Raw genomic sequence first — 19,870 nt, 5'->3', positions numbered from 1 at the left:
TAATATCCAATTCCAATGTAATGAAAGTTTTGAGAGGTCAGTATTCAATTTTTCTTTCTCTGCTGCTTTACCTTTTTGTTCACCTTTTCCCAAAGGTTACATTTGATGTAAGTATAGTCAAACATGTATGAATCAAAATTTCATGATTCAAATTTCTTGATGTTTTAAATTGTTGTCCTGTCTCGAATTTCATTCCTATATATTACTACTATTTTACTCCTTTAGGAATCTAAGTTCTATTGATCATTAGCTATGATAACACCGTGATTGACACCACTGTACTGTACAGGTATTTTCGCTCTGTGGCAAAATTTCTTGATGTATCAAATTTCTTTTGCTAGCCCCTTGAACTGCTAATCATCGGTGATTGACTTTATATTCTAGGCTTGATAGGAAAAGCATTTGTACTAGAAGATATTTTTTAAATAATGGATGTTTTGAAGCTAATCTAGCCATATGTCCAGGACTTATTGAGTATTGGATCTAAGTGTAAAACTTTAAAGTGAAATAATATTGTCATAGCCAGAAAAGTAACTACCTGGTATTAAACACTGCATTATATATTATTTTGTTGGAAATACTCTTTTTATGTTCATGAAATTTCTTTTATAATGTTGAAGATTGTATAAATGTGTTAAAGCAATTTCTACTTCAAATTATTCTGTATTTTAGTAACAAATTTATGACTAAAAGCTGCAATTTTACTCTCACTCAAATGCACAACTATTGTGCATACAACGGAAATGTGTCCAACCTTGTTTCTAATATATATATATATATTAATACAAAATTAGTAATATAAAAGAGCTCACAATGAATAAAACTGCATTGTACAGTTATTTTGCTTTTGAAGGATGCTAAGTTTGAAACCTTTAATCGACTGAGAAAATTCCCAAACCAAAGTAAAAATCTGGCAGTTAGGTCATAGGAACCAACCTCATTTCAAATATACTCCTACATAATACTCTTTAAGTATGAGTGTGTTGACAGACAAGGCTGATACCTGTGGTTAGGGCTAGATCTAAAACTTGGAATTAATCTTGCACGTGAAGTCGTGAAATAAACATTAAAAAATAATTCTAAAAAATCATATCATATGACCCTTCTTAATCAAATTGTTTTTACTTTATGCATTGACTATTTGATATTACAATAAATTACAAAATAAGGGGTCGAAGAAGGTCATCATTTTGCTAAATAGCATAACCATTATATATTAAACAAAACGATGTTAACTGCATATGCTATTCCTTATATTGTATGATGTGAATAGTAATTGAAAATTACCAGCTTTCTTCAAACGACCAAACTGTGCCAAAAGCACTCGAAAGTCATCATGGAGGATTCGTTTAGTCGCCATTTTGAGGCCGACTATGGTAGAAAATAACGACATCTCAAAGACATTTTAAAATCTCTCGAAGTCAACTATAACATATTTGTTTGTAAAAGTATAATTCAAAAATTAATATGTTATTTTGGCCAATACAGCTGCGTTGTGTTAATTCATAACAGTCGTATAGGAGTAGCGACTACCGTAAACTGTCATTTAGTAAACATGGCAGCCTCCATGGGTGACTTTATGTCTGGTCCCGGTAGATCTAAGCCTTGCAGAGCGTGTACTGATTTCGATTCATATGTTGATCAATATATGAAGGAAAAGAAAGTAAGTTACATACATGGAGGTATTTTGGTTACAGTTCAAATATGTAATCTCGTCATTTTCCCAAATAACGAAACGTTGCTTCGGTGGTCTGTTGATCAAAGCATGGTTAGACCTAGTAGGCAAGACATTAAAAAATGAATTATCAAAAAACAACAACAATATACTCTCGTTGTATTAATTGAGATAAATAACGTAAACTTTTCAAGAGTTTCGTGTGTAATGCTAACGAAATAGCGTGAACAGCAAAAGGGCTAAAGGGAGATAATCCTGACCTACAGTGTATTTACCAAACTAATATTGTAAAAACATTGTAAAATATTGTTATTGAGTCTCACAGACTGTTGAAATATTTTATTTGAATTACCAGTTACACAGTTTGCATATTTGAAAACATTTTTATTACTTTGATGTTTAATCTAGTTTTAAATGATGACATAATTTTTAAGTATTGCATAATAAATATTATGATATGCATTAATCAAGTTAAGACTTTTGATTTAGCATCTTCTTATGAGGATAGGGTATCTATAATGTAGAATTTTTAAACGGCATGATTTACACAATTCTCTGTCACCTGATATAAAATAATGGTTAAAGAAGCAGACTGCACAAATTGAAGGTCACATTAAAGGTCAGTCTCATTAAAAACAGCATATCCTTTAATTTTCATTCATGCATGTGACAATTACTGAATGAAGTTATTGTCCTCACTTACTGTAGTTCACTTTTGAATGAAGTAATTTGAGTTTAATTCTGCATTTGTTTCCACATTTATGTATACAAAATTAGTCTTAGGAAGGCCTCAAGATAACATATTTGTTTGGCACCAAGATCATTGTTGCATCTCTTGTTGACAAAATGTTTTAATTTTCTTCTTATTATTAGTAAGAAAGTAATGCACAGAACTGGAACAAATAAAATCACAACCATATTTTTTTTCTTTTTTATTTTATGATGAACTGAATTGCTTTTATTAAGGGCTTAACTGTCCTCAGACACAACCATGGCATTGCATTACTGCAGTCTTGTTGCCAAAACAAAAACAAAACAAACGAAAAATACCAAGGATAACATTGGTTCAAAATTTATCATATATATTTACTTATAAAACAGTCATATTTCAGCATGTACATTAATTAGACAGAATAACTTTCAGAATTAACATGTATAATACATTTTGCCATTGACAGCTTCCAGCAACGATGAAAGCCACACTTAAAGATGAACTTCAGTGCCCACTGGACAAAAATGATCTGGGGCGGAACACCTGGTCATTTCTCCATACGATGGCAGCATACTTTCCTAACAAACCAAGTTCAATGCAGCAGTCAGACATGAAGCAGTTTATCCACTTATTCTCTAAATTCTACCCGTGTGATTACTGTGCCGAGGATCTCAGAGAGGAGTATGTATTCATAGGGAAATGTTACTCTGTAATTGACCTGACCTTTCAATACAACAAATGATATTAAGTAAGGGAAAAGATGGGAAAAGATCCAACTTACAAAGAACTAAATCTCAATGATGGTTGGCACCAAGATCACTCTCAAATCATAATATTCAAAATGATTCCATGCATATTCTTTTGTTATACTGAAAAGTTTAGGTGGGTGTTTATTTGAATGGGATGTTTAAAAATGAGGTGGATGTTTGTTGGCCTGAGATACATGTATAAACTTTAGGTGGATGTTTGTTGGCCAGGGATACGTTGATAAAGTTTAGGTGCAGGTTGTTGGCCAGGGAGACATGTGTAAAGTTTAGGTGCAGGTTGTTGGCCAGGGAGACATGTGTAAAGTTTAGGTAGATGTTCGTTGGCCTGGGGTACATGTATAAACTTTAGGTAGATGTTTGTTGGCCTGAGATACATGTATAAAGTTTAGGTAGATGTGTGTTGGCCTGGGATACATGTATAAAGTTTAGGTAGATGTTTGTCGGCCTGGGATACATGTATAAAGTTTAGGTGGATGTTTGTTGGCCTCGGATGGTTCCTTTTTCACCCAAAGTTCTCTTGTTAAATAGAACTCCTTAATCTCTCGTCTTACTAGTTATCCAGCCTCCTCTAGTTGTTATGATTAATTTCCCGCTGTAGAATTTGAAATTGGATGGTGGTTTCTATATCCAGTACTGATACATATTACTCGGGGAAATGTACCAGTTCAGTGACAGGAAGAGTTGCATGTAACAACAAGAAAAAAATAAAATGCATATCTAGTGAAAGGATAACTTTTAATGTGTATTATGCATGAACATCATAGATACTTACTTTGGTTTGTAAAGAAGATTTGAAATCTGTAAAGCTACATTTAGTTTACATCACTCTTCTTGGAGACCATATCAGCTTAATAATCTCTGTCAAAGTTCAGTTTACATGCAGTTTATTTGAGGTAATGTATGTGATAAATGTTTATTTCTGACATTTGGCAGGTTGAAGACAAATCAACCAGACACGTCCAGTCAGCATGCATTTTCACAATGGATGTGTAGATTGCACAACACTGTTAATGTGAAAATTGGAAAACCGGAATTTGACTGCAGTAAAGTTGACGAACGTTGGCGAGATGGTTGGAAGGATGGTAGTTGTGGATGACTCTGTTTCAATATATTTGACTTTTTATATGGGAGGGTGGGATGCTTGACTGAGGAAAAGTATCTATTAGTTATCTGAATATTGCACAACAATTTGTAATAGCATTTATTAGTGCTATCTGGATTCAAAGCATCTGTGATTGATTTTTATGATGATGTACATTTAATGGGTCAAGAGCCTTCATCACTTTTTTATTTGTTTCCATCTAAGTGTTTTGATTCATCTTGTCTTTTATTTTACATTGAAATAGTGTGCAGACTCCCAGTACTAATAAAAACTTCTAAAGAACTCTTCCCTATATGGTAGTTAGTTACAGTGTCTGTATATATATGTTATATCAGTGTGTGTTGAAACATGATATTTAAATAAAATACTGTTTACATAAATATATATATATATATGTGTTTTTTTGTATTCTTGCTTTTGTTGCTATATATTTACATGTATTTGTTATACAACTATAATACAATCATCAGATTCAGCTAAAATTGCTTACAATTTCTTGGTTTTGTCAAAAGTCTGTTGTCAGTCAAATGTAAAAAAAATTAAGAACTCTGCAAAATATTGCGGGCAACCTATAGTAAGATAAACTGGGATTAGTACTTGTGGGTGAAAGACATTTGACCATTAGTCACTAGAACGACTAGCTTTTACTTTTCAATTGAATGACCTTAACCTAATCTCAAGGTCATTAGGGTCAGAGAGGAAAGAGAAGGAAGAGGCCTAGGACACTAAATTTTGTCTGAAGCATTGACTTTGTTGTAGAGCTATTGACTTTGTTGTAGAACTACTGAGACTGTTGTAAAGCTATGGAGATTTTTGTAGAGTTATTGAATTTGTTGTAGAGCTATTGACTTTGTTGTAGAGCTATTGAGATTGTTGTAGAGCTGTTGAGATTGTTGTAGAGCTGTTGAGACTGTTGTAGAGCTATTGACTTTTTTGTAGAGCTGTTGAGATTGTTGTAGAGATGTTGAGATTGTTGTAGAGCTATTGACTTTGTTGTAGAGCTATTGACTTTGTTGTAGAGCTGTTGAGACTGTTGTAGAGCTATTGACTTTGTTGTAGAGCTATTGAGATTGTTGTAGAGCTGTTGAGATTGTTGTAGAGCTGTTGAGATTGTTGTAGAGCTATTGAGATTGTTGTAGAGCTATTGAGACTGTTGTAGAGCTATTGACTTTGTTGTAGAGCTGTTGAGACTGTTGTAGAGCTATTGACTTTGTTGTAGAGTTATTGACTTTGTTGTAGAGCTATTGGGATTGTTGTAGAGCTATTGAGATTGTTGTAGAGCTGTTGAGATTGTTGTAGAGCTTTGAGATTGTTGTAGAGCTGTTGAGATTGTTGTAGAGCTTTGAGATTGTTGTAGAGCTGTTGAGATTGTTGTAGAGCTGTTGAGATTGTTGTAGAGCTGTTGAGATTGTTGTAGAGCTTTGAGATTGTTGTAGAGCTGTTGAGATTGTTGTAGAGCTGTTGAGGATTTTTCAGCAGACTTTCCTTGACTGATACTTTAGGTTTCTATAATGAGTTATTGCTTCTTTCTCCTGGTGATATGGATTGTATTGATGTTGGTCCTGAAGCATAATTCTTAAAGGAAAAATCAATTATTTTTCAAAAATGCCTTAAAATGTTTTCATACAGGTACTGAATAATCGTAGGGGCTAATAGTCATGATGTTTGGTAGATGTGAGTGGCATGAAGGGCTATCAGGTGTTATTAAACTTCCATTGCCATTATTACTTCATGTAGTGATGTCATCATTTCCATTATGAACTCAACAACATTATTTTTAAAAAATCTGTCATTAGAAAATGTGCATTTGAAAGAATTCACCTATTGTTGGCAATGATGTGTTATTTATGATTTCAAACTTATAAATACAATATCTTTCTCTTAGACCTTCTTTAACTGAAAAGTTTTGACGATTTGACGAAATTCTCGGTATTACTGATATTTGAATCATCAATGGCATAGTTCTATATTTAGAATGCACTATTCTTTGCACCAGATGTTTATTTGAGACTTAATAAATACAGGATCTTTAATGAGCTGTTATTTCATATGAGATTTTATGAAGCAAATCTTAGAACTTTTTATTCTTACATTCTGATATGTTTTTAGTCAAAGTGGGGAGGACTAAATCAACACAGGCAGTCATTTTGTTATACAATTTTCAACTCATGATGTATGACATCACAATTGATATCTGACTGATGCAGTCAATAAAAATCACTCCAGGGTATATAACACAAGTGACACACAAAACTATTACATGGATGAATTCACTGGATATCAGGCAGGCTATATGACAAGTAAATTAAGGTATTTGATTTAACCCTTAATTATAAACATAAACTTTATTTATACTAATCACTCTTGTTGGCCCGGATGTAAGCGCGTGAGGGGTCTTATTGTGGGAGGAAACCAGAGTACCCGGGGAAAACCCACGTGGTCGGGCAGGTGACCCCTTACCTTTTCACGTCCGTTCTGGGAATCGAACCCCGGTCGGCTAGGTGAAAGGCGAGTGCATTAACACTTAATTAATACATGTATTAACAAAGTGTCCAAGAAGTAATCCAGGATTACATTCTGCTGTGCCAAAAATAAACACTACATCACATCCATCAAATCCCAACATATCTGAAATATGAAATGGTCAACATGATGCTTGTGAGCACTAGAGTTATTAAAATAGATTGCCTGTGTGAAGGGCATGCATGTTGTATTAAAAATGATGCCAGGAATTTCTCATGATGCTACATAACTGTATCAGGGAAAAAATACTGAATACAGAATTACAGTTGATGTTTTAATAGAAACTTGGTTGGTATCACGTACAGTGTGTGTAGAACACAAAGCTGCCTCAGACTATCATCAAAGTTATTCAGTGTCCTGTTATTCCATCTTGAGTGACAGTAACTGATGACTGTGACTGATGACACTTTGATGTTATATGTAAATTTCCTTGTTACCAATGACTGCCCTTAGTAAATCTGCAATAGAATAAATACTATAGTAGAGAAATACATAATACACACAAACTATTATAGATAAATCAATCAATAAATCAATATAATATCACACAAAAAATATCAGATAAAAAAAATCACATTTGGGTCCCACTCTCCAAATCATTACACAATTATAGGAGAACTTAAATTCACTTAAAATCACACAGATAAAATAAATAATGAACCACAACCCACTGATGGATAAATTACATTCAATGCAACAACTACATACAGTTGTATTAAGAAATACTTTAAATCATCAGAAGTATCATAGCATGTGGTTACCATTCACTATACATATGAAAATTAAATGGTTGTTATCCCGCTTGCTTTCATAGAAATAAATCCTTGTGTGAAATGAAGCTGAATGTTTTCAATATTGTTAAGTATGCCAGGTGGGGGGATGTTAACACCAAAGTTCTTATTTTGAGAACATGACATTACAAACATTGACATATGTTTATGTAATAATAAGCAGAAGACACTAACCTTTCCAGAACACCTCTTACTTTTTTTGTGTCTGTGTAAATCATTGTACACATTTAACTCTGATTTTATCTGTAGAATGTTACTTTAGTTGTAGCCAGTTTCTTTTGACGGAATTATGTATGTCTGTGTTTAACGTATAAACTGTATACTCATTTCTGAGATAGCCCTCGATTCCTTGACAACTTGATAGGCTTTTTTTAGGTCATCTGACCCAATGGGACAGGATGGCCTATAACCATCATGTCATCGTCGGCAGAGTGTAAACTTTCCATTCAAATGACTTCTCAGTAACCAAAAGGCTCACGTTTCTGATATTGGGCCTGTAGCATGATGGTATAAAGGGCTACTAAGTTTGTTCATATGAATGTCTTTGACTTGCTTTCAAGGTCACAGTGGTCAATGATGTTAAAATCTTTACACAACTTCTCAATGACCAAAAGTCCAAGGGTGCTGATATTGGGTCTGTAGCATGCTGGGATGAAATGCTACCAGGTTTGTTCACCTTGACCTACTGTCAAGTCACAGGGGTGAAAGAGTGTAGAAATGCATACACAACGTCATCTCAATAACCAATAGGCAAAGGGCCTTGATATTTGGCATGTAGCACGCTTTTTCAATAAGGAATTTGTCCTGTGTAATGGCATTCATATATAGTGCATGTATAAAGAATATGATTTCAAGTTTGCAGAAAGAGTCTTTATGAAGAAACAATGTCTTCTATGTAAGCTGTAGAGTAGTCGAGCAATTTATTTGGCCTCTTTCATGTATAGGCCTTTATAATCAGATGGCCCTTAAGGCTTGTGGGCCTCTTGTTATATAAATATAGACAATTTTTGCACTATACACATTTATTAATGGGTTAGTGTTTCTTAAGTTAATTGGTGCAGTTATGTAAAAGATTCATATCATATGGCCATGCACAGCTGGTTCATACATACATGTACTTCATAATGAACCCTTATCAATGAATGTACGGGTTCACCTTAATCTCTATCCAAACTTCTAAACACTTTTCCATTACTATCATCCCAGTGCTTTTTTAAAATTAAGTGGATACAGATGAAGCACTTCTTCAAACTCTAAGAGTGTACCAGAAAAATCTCGGAGACCATTGAGAGTGATTGGAGAATCTAAGAGACATTGAGAGAGTGAAAAGAGAATCCTAGAAAACATTGAGAGAGTGACAAAATAATCGTAGAGAACATTTAGAGAGTACAATGATTATCCCAGAGACCATTGCGAGAGTATCAAGATTATCCCAGAGACCATTTAGAGAATACAATTATTATCCTAGAGACCATTGAGAGAATACAATGATTATCCCAAAGACTATTGAGAGAGTACAATGATTATCCCAGAGACTATTGAGAGAGTACAAAGATTATCCCAGAGACTATTGAGAGAATACAATGATTATCCCAGAGACCATTGAGAGAGTACAATGATTATCCCTGAGACCATTGAGAGAGTACAAAGATTATCCCAGAGACCATTGAGAGAGTACAATGATTATCACAGAGACTATTGAGAGAGCACAATAATTATCCCAGAGACCATTGAGAGAGTACAAAGATTATCCCAGAGACCATTGAGAGAGTACAATGATTATCACAGAGGCCATTGAGAGAATACAATGATTATCACAGAGACTATTGAGAGAGCACAAAGATTATCACAGAGACTATTGAGCGAGTACAATGAGAATCAGGAGACTATTGAGAGAGTACAAGAATTCCAGAGACATTGAGAGAGTTTCAGGACGATAATGAGACTATTGAGAGAGTGACAGGACAACCAGGAGGCTATTGAGAGAGTACTAGGAGAACACGATAAAGCTTCAAAATTAATAGCAAAAACTATAGATTGTAAATCTGCACCCCCAGAGATCATTTTAGACCACATCATCTCGCCGACTACATAAACCTTTTATCTCTGCCTTATTTACTTTGGTGCTTTTCTACTTCAACATTGCTTTTTTACAATGATTCTTGATAGAAACTGCTCAAAGGATTTGCTCTGAGAGATATCAATTCCTAGTGGATAAACTTTCAACGCTTTCATAACGTTTCAAAATGGGAAAGTTTATGTAAATTAAGGGAAATGACTGACCCTTCTTCAAGGTCACGATATTGAATTTGTTAAACCTTTAATCAACTTTTTCTGCTTAACTAAAAGGCGAAGAAGCGTGATATTCGGTGACAAGTTTCTAGGATGAAGCCGGACAAAGTTTTCAGAAAGAAATGACCTTGACCCATATTCAAAGTCACAGAGGTCGAATTTGTTAAAACCTTTAAACGACTTCTTCTGACTTACCAAAAGGCACAAAAGCATGGTATTTGGCTGATGGTTCCTGGGATAAACGTCGAAAAAGTTTGCGAAAAGATACTACCTTAATCCACATTCAAGTTCACAGGGGTGGAATTCGTTTAAACCTTAAAACAACTCCTTTACCACTAACTAAAAGGCACAGAAGCATGACATTGGAATGGTAGGTCACTAAGATGAATCCCAATAATGTTTGCAAAAGAGAGATGACCTTGAACCATATTTAAGGTTACATGTTTTAAATTGTCAAAACCTGTGAATGACGCTTTCTGGCAAACCAAAATCTGGGAAGCAGAATATTTGGTTGAAGAGCGTTTCTAAGTCAAAGCCCGACATGTTTTGAAAAAAAAGACATTTACCTATAATCCTTGTCATAACTGTCGCTGTTTAGAGTGCAGTTGTTGTTTAAATATTAGACAAAACTGATTGAATGTGCCAACTTTAAAAGCCAATGGTGAATGTATTAATGAAAGTGTATTTGTGATTAACATCGATTCTATTTTTGATAAACATTGACTACCATTGAATGTGTGCAATGCAGGCCCATTGCGCCTCTTGTGATTTGACCTAGTCTTACAAGGCGGTTTCGTTGATGAAAACCAATTGCCCTTCCGAGTCTTATCCTGTTAAGGTTTAAGGTGTGAATCTTTCCTTTTATAACTTGTTGGTATTTCATTAATTTTCAGCGAAAGTGACAATCATATTCGGTACGTCGATATTTCTGGTTTTACTTCTCTTTTTTTGGCGGGTGTCGATGATACGCTTATGCTTTCGAAACCCTTGGTCTTATTCTCTTTGTACTTTTACAGGAGTCTCCTTACAAACCTTTCTTTTGTTAATATTTTGTCATTTACATGTCTTTATTTTCTCTGTGGTTTTATAATTAAGCTAAACTTGTGTATGACGCATACCGCTGTCTTGCTTCTAGCCAACGACAAAGGCTGGAGTATGACCCGTGTGCTTGCTGTGGATATCCTTGGGGGTGCTGGTCGATGTATGTTTAGTATGTTAATCGGCTTTGGTTTCTTTCCAAAGAAAAGACTTCGAGGACCTTGTTTTGCTTTCTGCAAAAAAGGAAAGAAAAATATATCAGGGTCAGTCTGGTATAATATATTTTAACAGCCCAATCAACAAGTTTACTTTCACCATTGGTTGAAAATTTCCTTCATTTTTTTAATAATTGTTATGAGTTGCTCTTGATTATTTTTTTTAAATTATTCACAGCAAACATACTGCATACGTTGTTAGCTATGTGATTTCAGGTCGTCTGAAATGTTATCTATTAAAAAGAACGAACCATTGTCATTTGCCGCAGTGCTTGGTTTCCACAATCCCATGGGTTACCTAAAAGTACATTTACAAAAAACACATTTGAGAAAACAAAATAAGCATTATAAGTGAAGAGCAATTCAGATAATATTCTCCAGCGTTATTATATGGTGATAACATTTTATACACTAGCATGAATCAAGAAGTGAAGTCGACTTACGAGTGCCAATGCAATACAATTTGGGTCGGCCAATCTTGATATCGATCGAGTAGTCCGCCACGACACTAGACTGTGGCCGTTCCATACGACGATATAGGATGTCTGGATGCCAGTCAAACTATGAGTACAAACAGACAAATTGATGCTCAGAAATTGTACAAAAGACACAAAAGTAAATAACACATTTTCATACAAATTAAGAGTTAGGTTAAGTAGAGTGTCGCCATCTTAGATTGTTGTGGGGACATTAGCTCAGAGCAACAAGAACCGAAGTTGGCGAAATGGTTGAGAATCCAAACGATACCCACCGAAGATGAAAACACATTCAATGTTGATACAGGTGTGTTAACCGATATTTTCTTACAAAAAACCGAACTGAAAACCCCAGATTATTTCTGTGCCTCGTTCACGCCGTTTCCGCCACAATTAAAGCCTAGCCAGCAATTAAGTTTTCTCTATGAACAATTCTGCAACTTCTACATCAGGATATTCTCCTTTTGCAATTGTGTTCGGATTCCGACCATCGGTTTCGTTATGTTCAGCAAACCCAATTCAAGACAATGGTTCTCCTGATCTTGACACTTACATGAACAAAACGAAGCATACATTCGAAGGTATCAGAGAACATCGTTGTGAACATGTTAAGTCGTCTCAATCTGAGAAGAACAGACCTCTTATGCTACAAAGAAGTGATTACGTTTATCAATACCATGTACCCACAGGACAGAGGCAGAAACTTCAGGATCTTTACAAACGAGTGTATGTGGTCATGGATATAATATCATCTCAGGCTGCGTCTACAGAATTACTTGTATCTCGACCTGTACATATAGACCGGCTTAAGTGTGTTTATGTTCATGCTCCTCAACCGGACAACTACTGCAAATTGCATCAATGGATATCCATGAGGAATTCAAACTCACAACCTTTGACATTCCCTAGAATGACACTGACAGTGTTACGGATATCATGTCAGAGCAGTCTCTACAAACGGATAAAGTTACATCGGACACTGTACAGCAATCACAGACTGTTTACGGTAATGAACGTCCAAAATGAAATATTCGGAAGCCAAAAAGATAATATACTTCCACAGACAGTTCTTCTGACCTCTCCTGTAATCCAGGGACGGAGTACAAAATCAAACGTATCTTGGATCAGAGAACGATGGAGTCAGGAACAGGCTTTTTGATTCACTAGGTTGGGGAACCTTCACAAAACGCCCGGTGGATCGCCTATAAGGATCTAAATGCCTCTGTTAAGAGAACTGTGATGATGAAACCACCACCAAATACATGAATGTCTACGAACTGTGTACATTAATTACTTTCATGTTAAATGTACTTTCAAGCGACTTTGAATATATAATCAAACATATTCAGATTGTGTGAAACTGTATCCCCACTTACTAAAACATTTGTAATAAATATACAAATTGACTTACTGTGACTATAAGCTTCTGGTTCAAAGATTTTTTTGCTTGAGCTCATAGATACAGTATTTATTTATACATATTAAAATGAATGGGAATGGCATATCACTGGAGCCACACACATTTCAAACGTAGACGACTGTACAGGCAAAGTTTTGAAATCGAATGATAAAGACGATCTATCATGTACCTTTTCTTCCTTAGCGCCGAGTTTTACGAGCAGCTCCTCTTGCATATCGGATTTCTGACGATGCATCTGTGGCGTCACCATCATCCCTTTGTTCGCTTTACATCTACATGTACATCGACACTCCATCACGAGTCCAGTGCTGTAAAGCTAGTCAAACATAGGCGCTAGGACCCTACAATGAAATAAGGTAGTCAAATATAGGCGCTATGATCTGTAGACCCCTACAACGGAATAAAGTAGTCAAATGTAGGCGCTATGGTCTGTAGAATCCTACAACGGAATAAGGCAATCAAATATAGGCGCTATGATCTGTAGACCCCTACAACGGACTAAGGCAGTCCAATGTAGGCGTTATGGTAGGGCGCTATGGTCTGTAGAACCCTACAACGGAATAAAGTAGTCAAATGTAGGCGCTATGGTCTGTAGAACCCTACAACGGAATAAGGCAATCAAATATAGGCGCTATGGTCTGTAGAACCCTACAACGGAATAAGGCAGTCAAATGTAGGCGTTATGGTAGGGCGCTATGGTCTGTAGAATCCTACAATGGAATAAGATAGTCAAATATAGGCGCTATGATCAGTAGAACCCTACAACGGAATAAGGCAGTCAAATGTAGGCGTTATGGTAGGGCGCTATGGTCTGTAGAATCCTACAATGGAATAAGATAGTCAAATATAGGCGCTATGATCAGTAGAACCCTACAACGGAATAAGGCAGTCAAATGTAGGCGTTATGGTAGGGCGCTATGGTGTGTAAAACCCTACAACGGAATGAAGTAGTCAAATATAGGCGCTATGGTCTGTAGAATCCTACAATGGAATAAGATAGTCAAATATAGGCGCTATGATCTGTAGAATCCTACAATGGAATAAGATAGTCAAATATAGGCGCTATGATATGTAGAACCCTACAACGGAATAAGGCAGTCAAATGTAGGCGTTATGGTCTGACGATATCGTCTGTAGAACCCTACAACGGAATAAAGTAGTCAGATATAGGCGCTATGGTCTGTAGAACTCTACAACGGAATAAGGCAGTCAAATGTAGGCGCTATGGTCTGTAGAACCCTACAACGGAATAAGGCAGTCAAATGTAGGCGTTATGGTCTGGGGCTATGGTCTGTAGAACTCTACAACGGAATAAAGTAGTCAAATATAGGCGCTATGGTCTGTAGAATTCTACAACGGAATAAGGCAGTCAAATGTAGGCGTTATGGTCTGGCGATATCGTCTGTAGAACCCTACAACGAAATAAGGCAGTCAAATATAGGCGTTATTGTCAGTAAACATTACCGCGAAAATGTTTGTCATCAAGAAACTCTATGTCCTGTAAAATCCGACAATGGAAATGCTTGTTAACAATAGGCGCTATGGCCAGTAGAACACTAGCAGGGAAAATTTTGCTAAACATAGGCGCTATGATATGTAGAATCATGCGTGTGTCAGCCATATGTAGATAATGTTCATATTAAATATTCATAGCTCTAAGTGGAAATCAGCACATAATGAATAATTTAATTGTATTTGTCTGTTCTACCTAACATATTGCCAAGGCCTTCCTATACTTACCGGGCCGAAGTCATATGGCTGACATTTTATTTATTACTAGTGCTAGGTCCATGGATTATTGTCCGATTCTTATGCAACACTAGACCCATGGATAAATTTTGGCTTTCTATCTCGCACTAGGTTTAGGGCTTATTATAGATCTTATTTATAACATTCGTTCTTGGTTAAGGCCTTATTGTTTAATTCTTGTCTCGCACAAGGTTTAGGGATTTTTGTGGCTTCTTATCATACACTGGGCCTACATAATAAACATTTATACCTGGGATTTACTGCTGACCTACTTCATTAACATTTATACCTGGGATATACTGCTGACCTACTTGATAAACATTTATACCTGGGATTTACTGCTAACCTACTTGATAAACATTTATTCCTGGGGTTTACTGCTAACCTACTTGATAAACATTTATACCTGGGGTTTACTGCTAACCTACTTGATAAACATTTATACCTGGGGTTTACTGCTAACCTACTTCATTAACATTTATACCTGGGATTACTGCTGACCTACTTGATAAACATTTGGCCTGGGATTTACTGCTGACCTACATAAGTAACATTTAGCCAATAATTTATTGTTGACCTACATACATAACATTTTACCTGGGATTTACTGCTCACCTTCACAAATAACATTTAGCCTGGGATTTTCTGCTGACCTTCACAAATAACATTTAGCCTGGGATTTACTGCTGACCTACATAATTAACATTTAACCTGGGATTTCTTGCTGACCTGCTTGATAAACATTTGTCCTGAGATTTGCTGCTGACTTACATAATAAACATTTGGCCTGAAATTTACTGAAGAGAATAGCGCTTATTCCTGACGGGTTTGTGGCCTATTGTTAACGTCCTAACTGTGATACTAGCAGCCTAAGATGTTGAAATCAAGAAGGTTATACTTGTGGTTAAGAAAATGTATATTGGTCAAATACTGATAGCAAATACACAAAACACAAAATCGAAAAACAAAATAGGAAAAGGAAATGACGCATTATATCGAGGGAATATCAGCAACACGTACAGAGCACTAGGTATTGGGGTATTGAATAAGTACTCAAGAACGTCAAGAGTGAGTGTCAACAATGAAAATGTATAAATAACGATAAGAAATAAAACTGCATCATTGAAGGACTTTTAAATGATCTTAGGGTCCAAAAGTGTGCAAGTCATCAGATTTGTCAACAATATATACTTATCTTTCCACGATAACCTTGATAAAACTCTATTTAAAGGGCTGGCCAAGATTTTTTTTAAAATTAGATTCTTTGACATTATAATCAAAAGAGCACAGCTATCGATGTGATACCACTGGAATACATTACCGTGTTTACAATTGAATTCGTAGCTGTTAAAGCGAAATTCTGATGATTATTTCGATTGCTGGATCAAAGTTGTACAAAATCTTTTTATAGGATATTCTCATGTCATGAAATATAAGATTTATAATAAACAATAGGCATCTTTTCATAAATGGTCAGTAAGTTTTAGAAGAGATACATGCAATTAAATACATATTTTAACTATCAAAATTCACAACGTTTCGATGATTTTTTCTATTTTACAAAATAAGACTCCGCATCCTTTAAAAGGTAAAAAGTAAAAAATCAATGGTAAACAAATAATTTATGAAAACAAATATTAAACCTTAAATACATCATTGTCTGGAGATGGTTAGTGACAGAACTCAACTGTATTAACCTATGGACAAAAAGATATATATTTAGCTGATATCAATAGACTTGATAATGATCATCGCATTTCCAAATACCTTTACGTTAAGTGCGTACTTTAGTCTTCGTAAAAATCACATTTAAAAAATCAGCATGGAAGAAACAGGAAATAGTTAACAACTATGGTAATCTGTTCAACACCCCATCATGGAAAGTCATAAACTCACTAATTAATCACGTTACCATTACTGTCCAGGGTAAATCTAGCGATAGGGAAAACACTAGGGCCGGTTTTTGGAAAAGCAAGTTACTTTATATTAAGCGATTTTCCAAACAAATAATTCTTGATTTAGAGTTTTGTCAACATTCATGCACTTTATCAAACTTGTTTCACGACGATTTGGTGCCATAGATGATTTCGATGTTCGGAGAGTGTTCGAGATAAGGATTGTCCGCGCATCAGTTATGTTACAGTGTCCAAATAGGTTTAACATAATGCCGTTACAGATGTAAAGACAAAACTATTTCTATTAGATATGTGTTTCTGATTCAGCATTTTTTACCTGGTATTTTGTGTGTAAGTTGCTGTAGAATATCCCCCGTCAGAGGTATGCATGCGTTTATGGAAAGTGAATTCTTGGTTTCAACCTTGATATCCGGAAATAAATGAAGCAATAAAAAATTTGAAATAAAAAAAAAGATAAATAATGTAAATATACTTACTACGTAGTAATAACCAGTCGATAAGTTAGTAATACCGGAGGAAAGCTGGACACAGACTGTGATTCAGACACTTTATCAGGTCCTGATTACACTGAACAAGAATCGATACCATATAATTCACAAACAAACACACGCACCTGCGTCGACTTGGATAAATCAATACATCTACTGTAAATCACTTTCTATCTCGGTGTTGCTTTCAATGAATATATTGTTGTAACTTCTGTTGTGACTGGTACCTTTGTGTCTCAAATAAATATGTTGTACACTTGTAATGTGCTGATTTTATCTTTGATTTAGAAGCGCGTGCGTAACAATTACAAAAATACCAACGATTACAACAAAACACATTGAACAACTCTATGTAAATCTTAACGTACAGATAATGAAAGATAATGAATGGAGTACCTGATAATATTTGTATGTTTACACCTTACTGTGTAACTAGACGATCAGGTGTCCTTCAGGTCTAACTATATTTAGATTTGGTATATCAAAATCGAGGAAAAATCATAACAAGTTACTAGCACAGTTCAAACATGCGAATAAATATTCTGTTCATGAAATCCTTCTAATCAAAGTCCTAATACTACGAGTACTTTCTGCCTGAATAAGATTTCTTAGTTTTATGTTACATAACAAATGTCGCATAACAATTTATCGGACATACTTTATGCAGTGTGAAATAAAAATGACTTTTAACATGCAGTCTTATCTTAAAAAATTCTGGTACAATTTGGGTAAGTTGTTAACTTCAAACTCTTCCACTATGCGATGGACTTTACCTCCACGTTTGATATCCTCCGCAGTAAATTCTTTCCACACTACTCCTGAGAATTCTATTTCTTTTTCAGAGAAAACTGTTACTGTACTATTTAAATGTATACAACTTGTGGGCTATTACAATATTTCCCCTCAAAAGTTGATTATGTTTAGGAAAATGACGTCAGTGATTGTGTTAATAACTATAATATTCAATGCTGTATTGTCCTATCTACTTGACGTTATAGATCTTGTCTTGTGGTCTGTATTTTTTTTATCATGACTTTAAAACTATTTGCTTTTTCCATATTGTATATTAATATACACATAATTAAACCAATTCACATGACGTATATTTAACATGAAAATAGCTTTTAAATGGTAATCTATTGATCTTTAATCACAATAATTAACAAAGATTCTTGTATACTTATATTCAAGCCATTTAGAAATGATTTCATGCGAACTGGTTTTTATAAATTCAAATGATATAATTAAACTTATATTAAAGGACATGTATTACGTAATTATAGTAATGATTTTAGAATACATTTATACTTGAATATTGAGTTCATTAAAATCCTTTCGTGAGCCCAATCTTTCATACCGTAAATAAAGTTACGTCTTAAGTTTGTAAAACATCATTCTACCTGTGACGTGTGGAAGTTAGAATAGCATTGAGAATACTATGATGAATGGAATCTCTAAAGACATGGAGTTACTTATGATGTGTGGTAGCTAGAATAACATCGATGTACCTATAATGTAGAAGAAGCTAGAATGACATTGAGAATACTATGTTGACATAGAGTTAACTGTGATGTGTGGTAGCTAGTATAACATTGAGTTACCTGTGATTTGTGGAAGCTCGAATAACATTGAGTTACCTGTGATTTGTGGAAGCTCGAATGACATTGAGTTACCTGTGATTTGTGGAAGCTAGAATAACATCGAGTTACATGTGATTTGTGGAAGACAAAATGACATTGAGTTACCTGTGATTTGTGGAAGACAAAATGACATTGAGTTACCTGTGATTTGTGGAAGACAAAATGACATTGAGTTACCTGTGATTTGTGGAAGCTCGAATGACACTGTGTTATATGTGATTTGTGGAAGCTCGAATGTTCTTTTACAAATCATGTACGTGTAATAAAGCTAGGCTTCAATAAATGAATAACGGAAATTAATGTTTACATCCATTGTATTCTTATTAACGATATCTTTTGAAATTGGTGACTATAATATCCCATTTCCCTAATATATGGAAACAAATCGACAGCCGAATGCATCTTTCTCTAATAAAGACCTAACTATTTTATAATAATTATTGTCAAGAACCATTTGAAGTTTGTCAATTCCCTAAGAAGATGAAGTACAACCACTGTCTGTAAAAATAGACTTGTTCTACGACAGAACAAAATGACACAATGACAGTGTGCGATTGGAGGAAGGCACGTATTATGTACTAACCCAATATCCTGGTATCTATGTTCCCTGTTCAGAATCCGTAAGAAACATACATGTCCAGATTGTCTTCACCATAAGTTTCCAGCAGTATCTACTGTCACTATCCCACTATATGTTCATTAACATGGACATAGTCTTTTAACTGGTCTATATAGAGAATCAGAAAAAAGTACAAATATTTACACATGGATTACTGATGTACATATGGTCACAATACACACCATAGTACCCTCTCGTACCGATTTAAACAAGGATTAGAGTCAAGTACATACTAACACTTACCGACGTTCAGTATGCACAGTGTTCTCTATGTAAAACGTTTCTCCGTCAACAGTGAAGAATTAAGATTATTTTTAATCAGATCCCAGATGATAAAGTTACAGTAATCAGACCGTTATGAAGGAAAGTGTGTGCCAGATATTGGCGTATACACTGTCCGCTCTCGACAGTTATAATGAAAGGCATTACGAAAGTCCTATCAGTCAT

General features: G+C 35.0%; 2 protein-coding genes across 2 annotated transcripts; one reads left to right on the top strand and one right to left on the bottom strand.

Annotated features, from left to right (window-relative positions):
• Positions 1 to 1,555: 1,555 nt before the first annotated feature.
• Positions 1,556 to 4,623, top strand: LOC132551282 (FAD-linked sulfhydryl oxidase ALR-like). Its single transcript, XM_060215406.1, has 3 exons — positions 1,556 to 1,663; positions 2,854 to 3,068; positions 4,088 to 4,623. Exons 1-3 carry the CDS (start codon positions 1,556 to 1,558, stop codon positions 4,248 to 4,250), a joined length of 486 nt encoding a protein of 161 aa, XP_060071389.1. The 3' UTR covers positions 4,251 to 4,623.
• An 854-nt stretch (positions 4,624 to 5,477) lies between these two features.
• LOC132551280 (uncharacterized) lies at positions 5,478 to 19,428 on the bottom strand. Its single transcript, XM_060215404.1, has 6 exons — positions 19,388 to 19,428; positions 13,181 to 13,352; positions 11,559 to 11,676; positions 11,367 to 11,413; positions 10,981 to 11,133; positions 5,478 to 5,762 (listed from the first exon to the last, which is right to left on the bottom strand). Exons 2-6 carry the CDS (start codon positions 13,304 to 13,306, stop codon positions 5,478 to 5,480), a joined length of 729 nt encoding a protein of 242 aa, XP_060071387.1. The 5' UTR covers positions 13,307 to 13,352; positions 19,388 to 19,428.
• Between the last annotated feature and the right edge of the window lie 442 nt (positions 19,429 to 19,870).

The sequence above is a fragment of the Ylistrum balloti genome, unplaced genomic scaffold (assembly GCF_031769215.1).
Source record: "Ylistrum balloti isolate Yb309-2 unplaced genomic scaffold, AGI_CSIRO_Ybal_v1 Utg370190, whole genome shotgun sequence".
NCBI classification, from domain to species: Eukaryota; Metazoa; Mollusca; class Bivalvia; order Pectinida; family Pectinidae; genus Ylistrum; species Ylistrum balloti.
Note: the sequence above shows the minus strand (reverse complement) of the source record. Positions and strands in the feature narration are given on the sequence as shown.

Coding starts and splice junctions, on each gene's coding strand:
- LOC132551282 (XM_060215406.1), top strand. CDS start 1,556: ATGGCAGCCTCCATGGGTGACTTTATGTCTGGTCCCGGTAGATCTAAG. Junction 1,664..2,853: donor AATATATGAAGGAAAAGAAA/GTAAGTTACATA, acceptor TGCCATTGACAG/CTTCCAGCAACGATGAAAGC. Junction 3,069..4,087: donor GCCGAGGATCTCAGAGAGGA/GTATGTATTCAT, acceptor GACATTTGGCAG/GTTGAAGACAAATCAACCAG.
- LOC132551280 (XM_060215404.1), bottom strand. CDS start 13,306: ATGGAGTGTCGATGTACATGTAGATGTAAAGCGAACAAAGGGATGATG. Junction 11,677..13,180: donor TCGGCGCTAAGGAAGAAAAG/GTACATGATAGA, acceptor TTGTACTCATAG/TTTGACTGGCATCCAGACAT. Junction 11,414..11,558: donor ATTGTATTGCATTGGCACTC/GTAAGTCGACTT, acceptor ATGTACTTTTAG/GTAACCCATGGGATTGTGGA.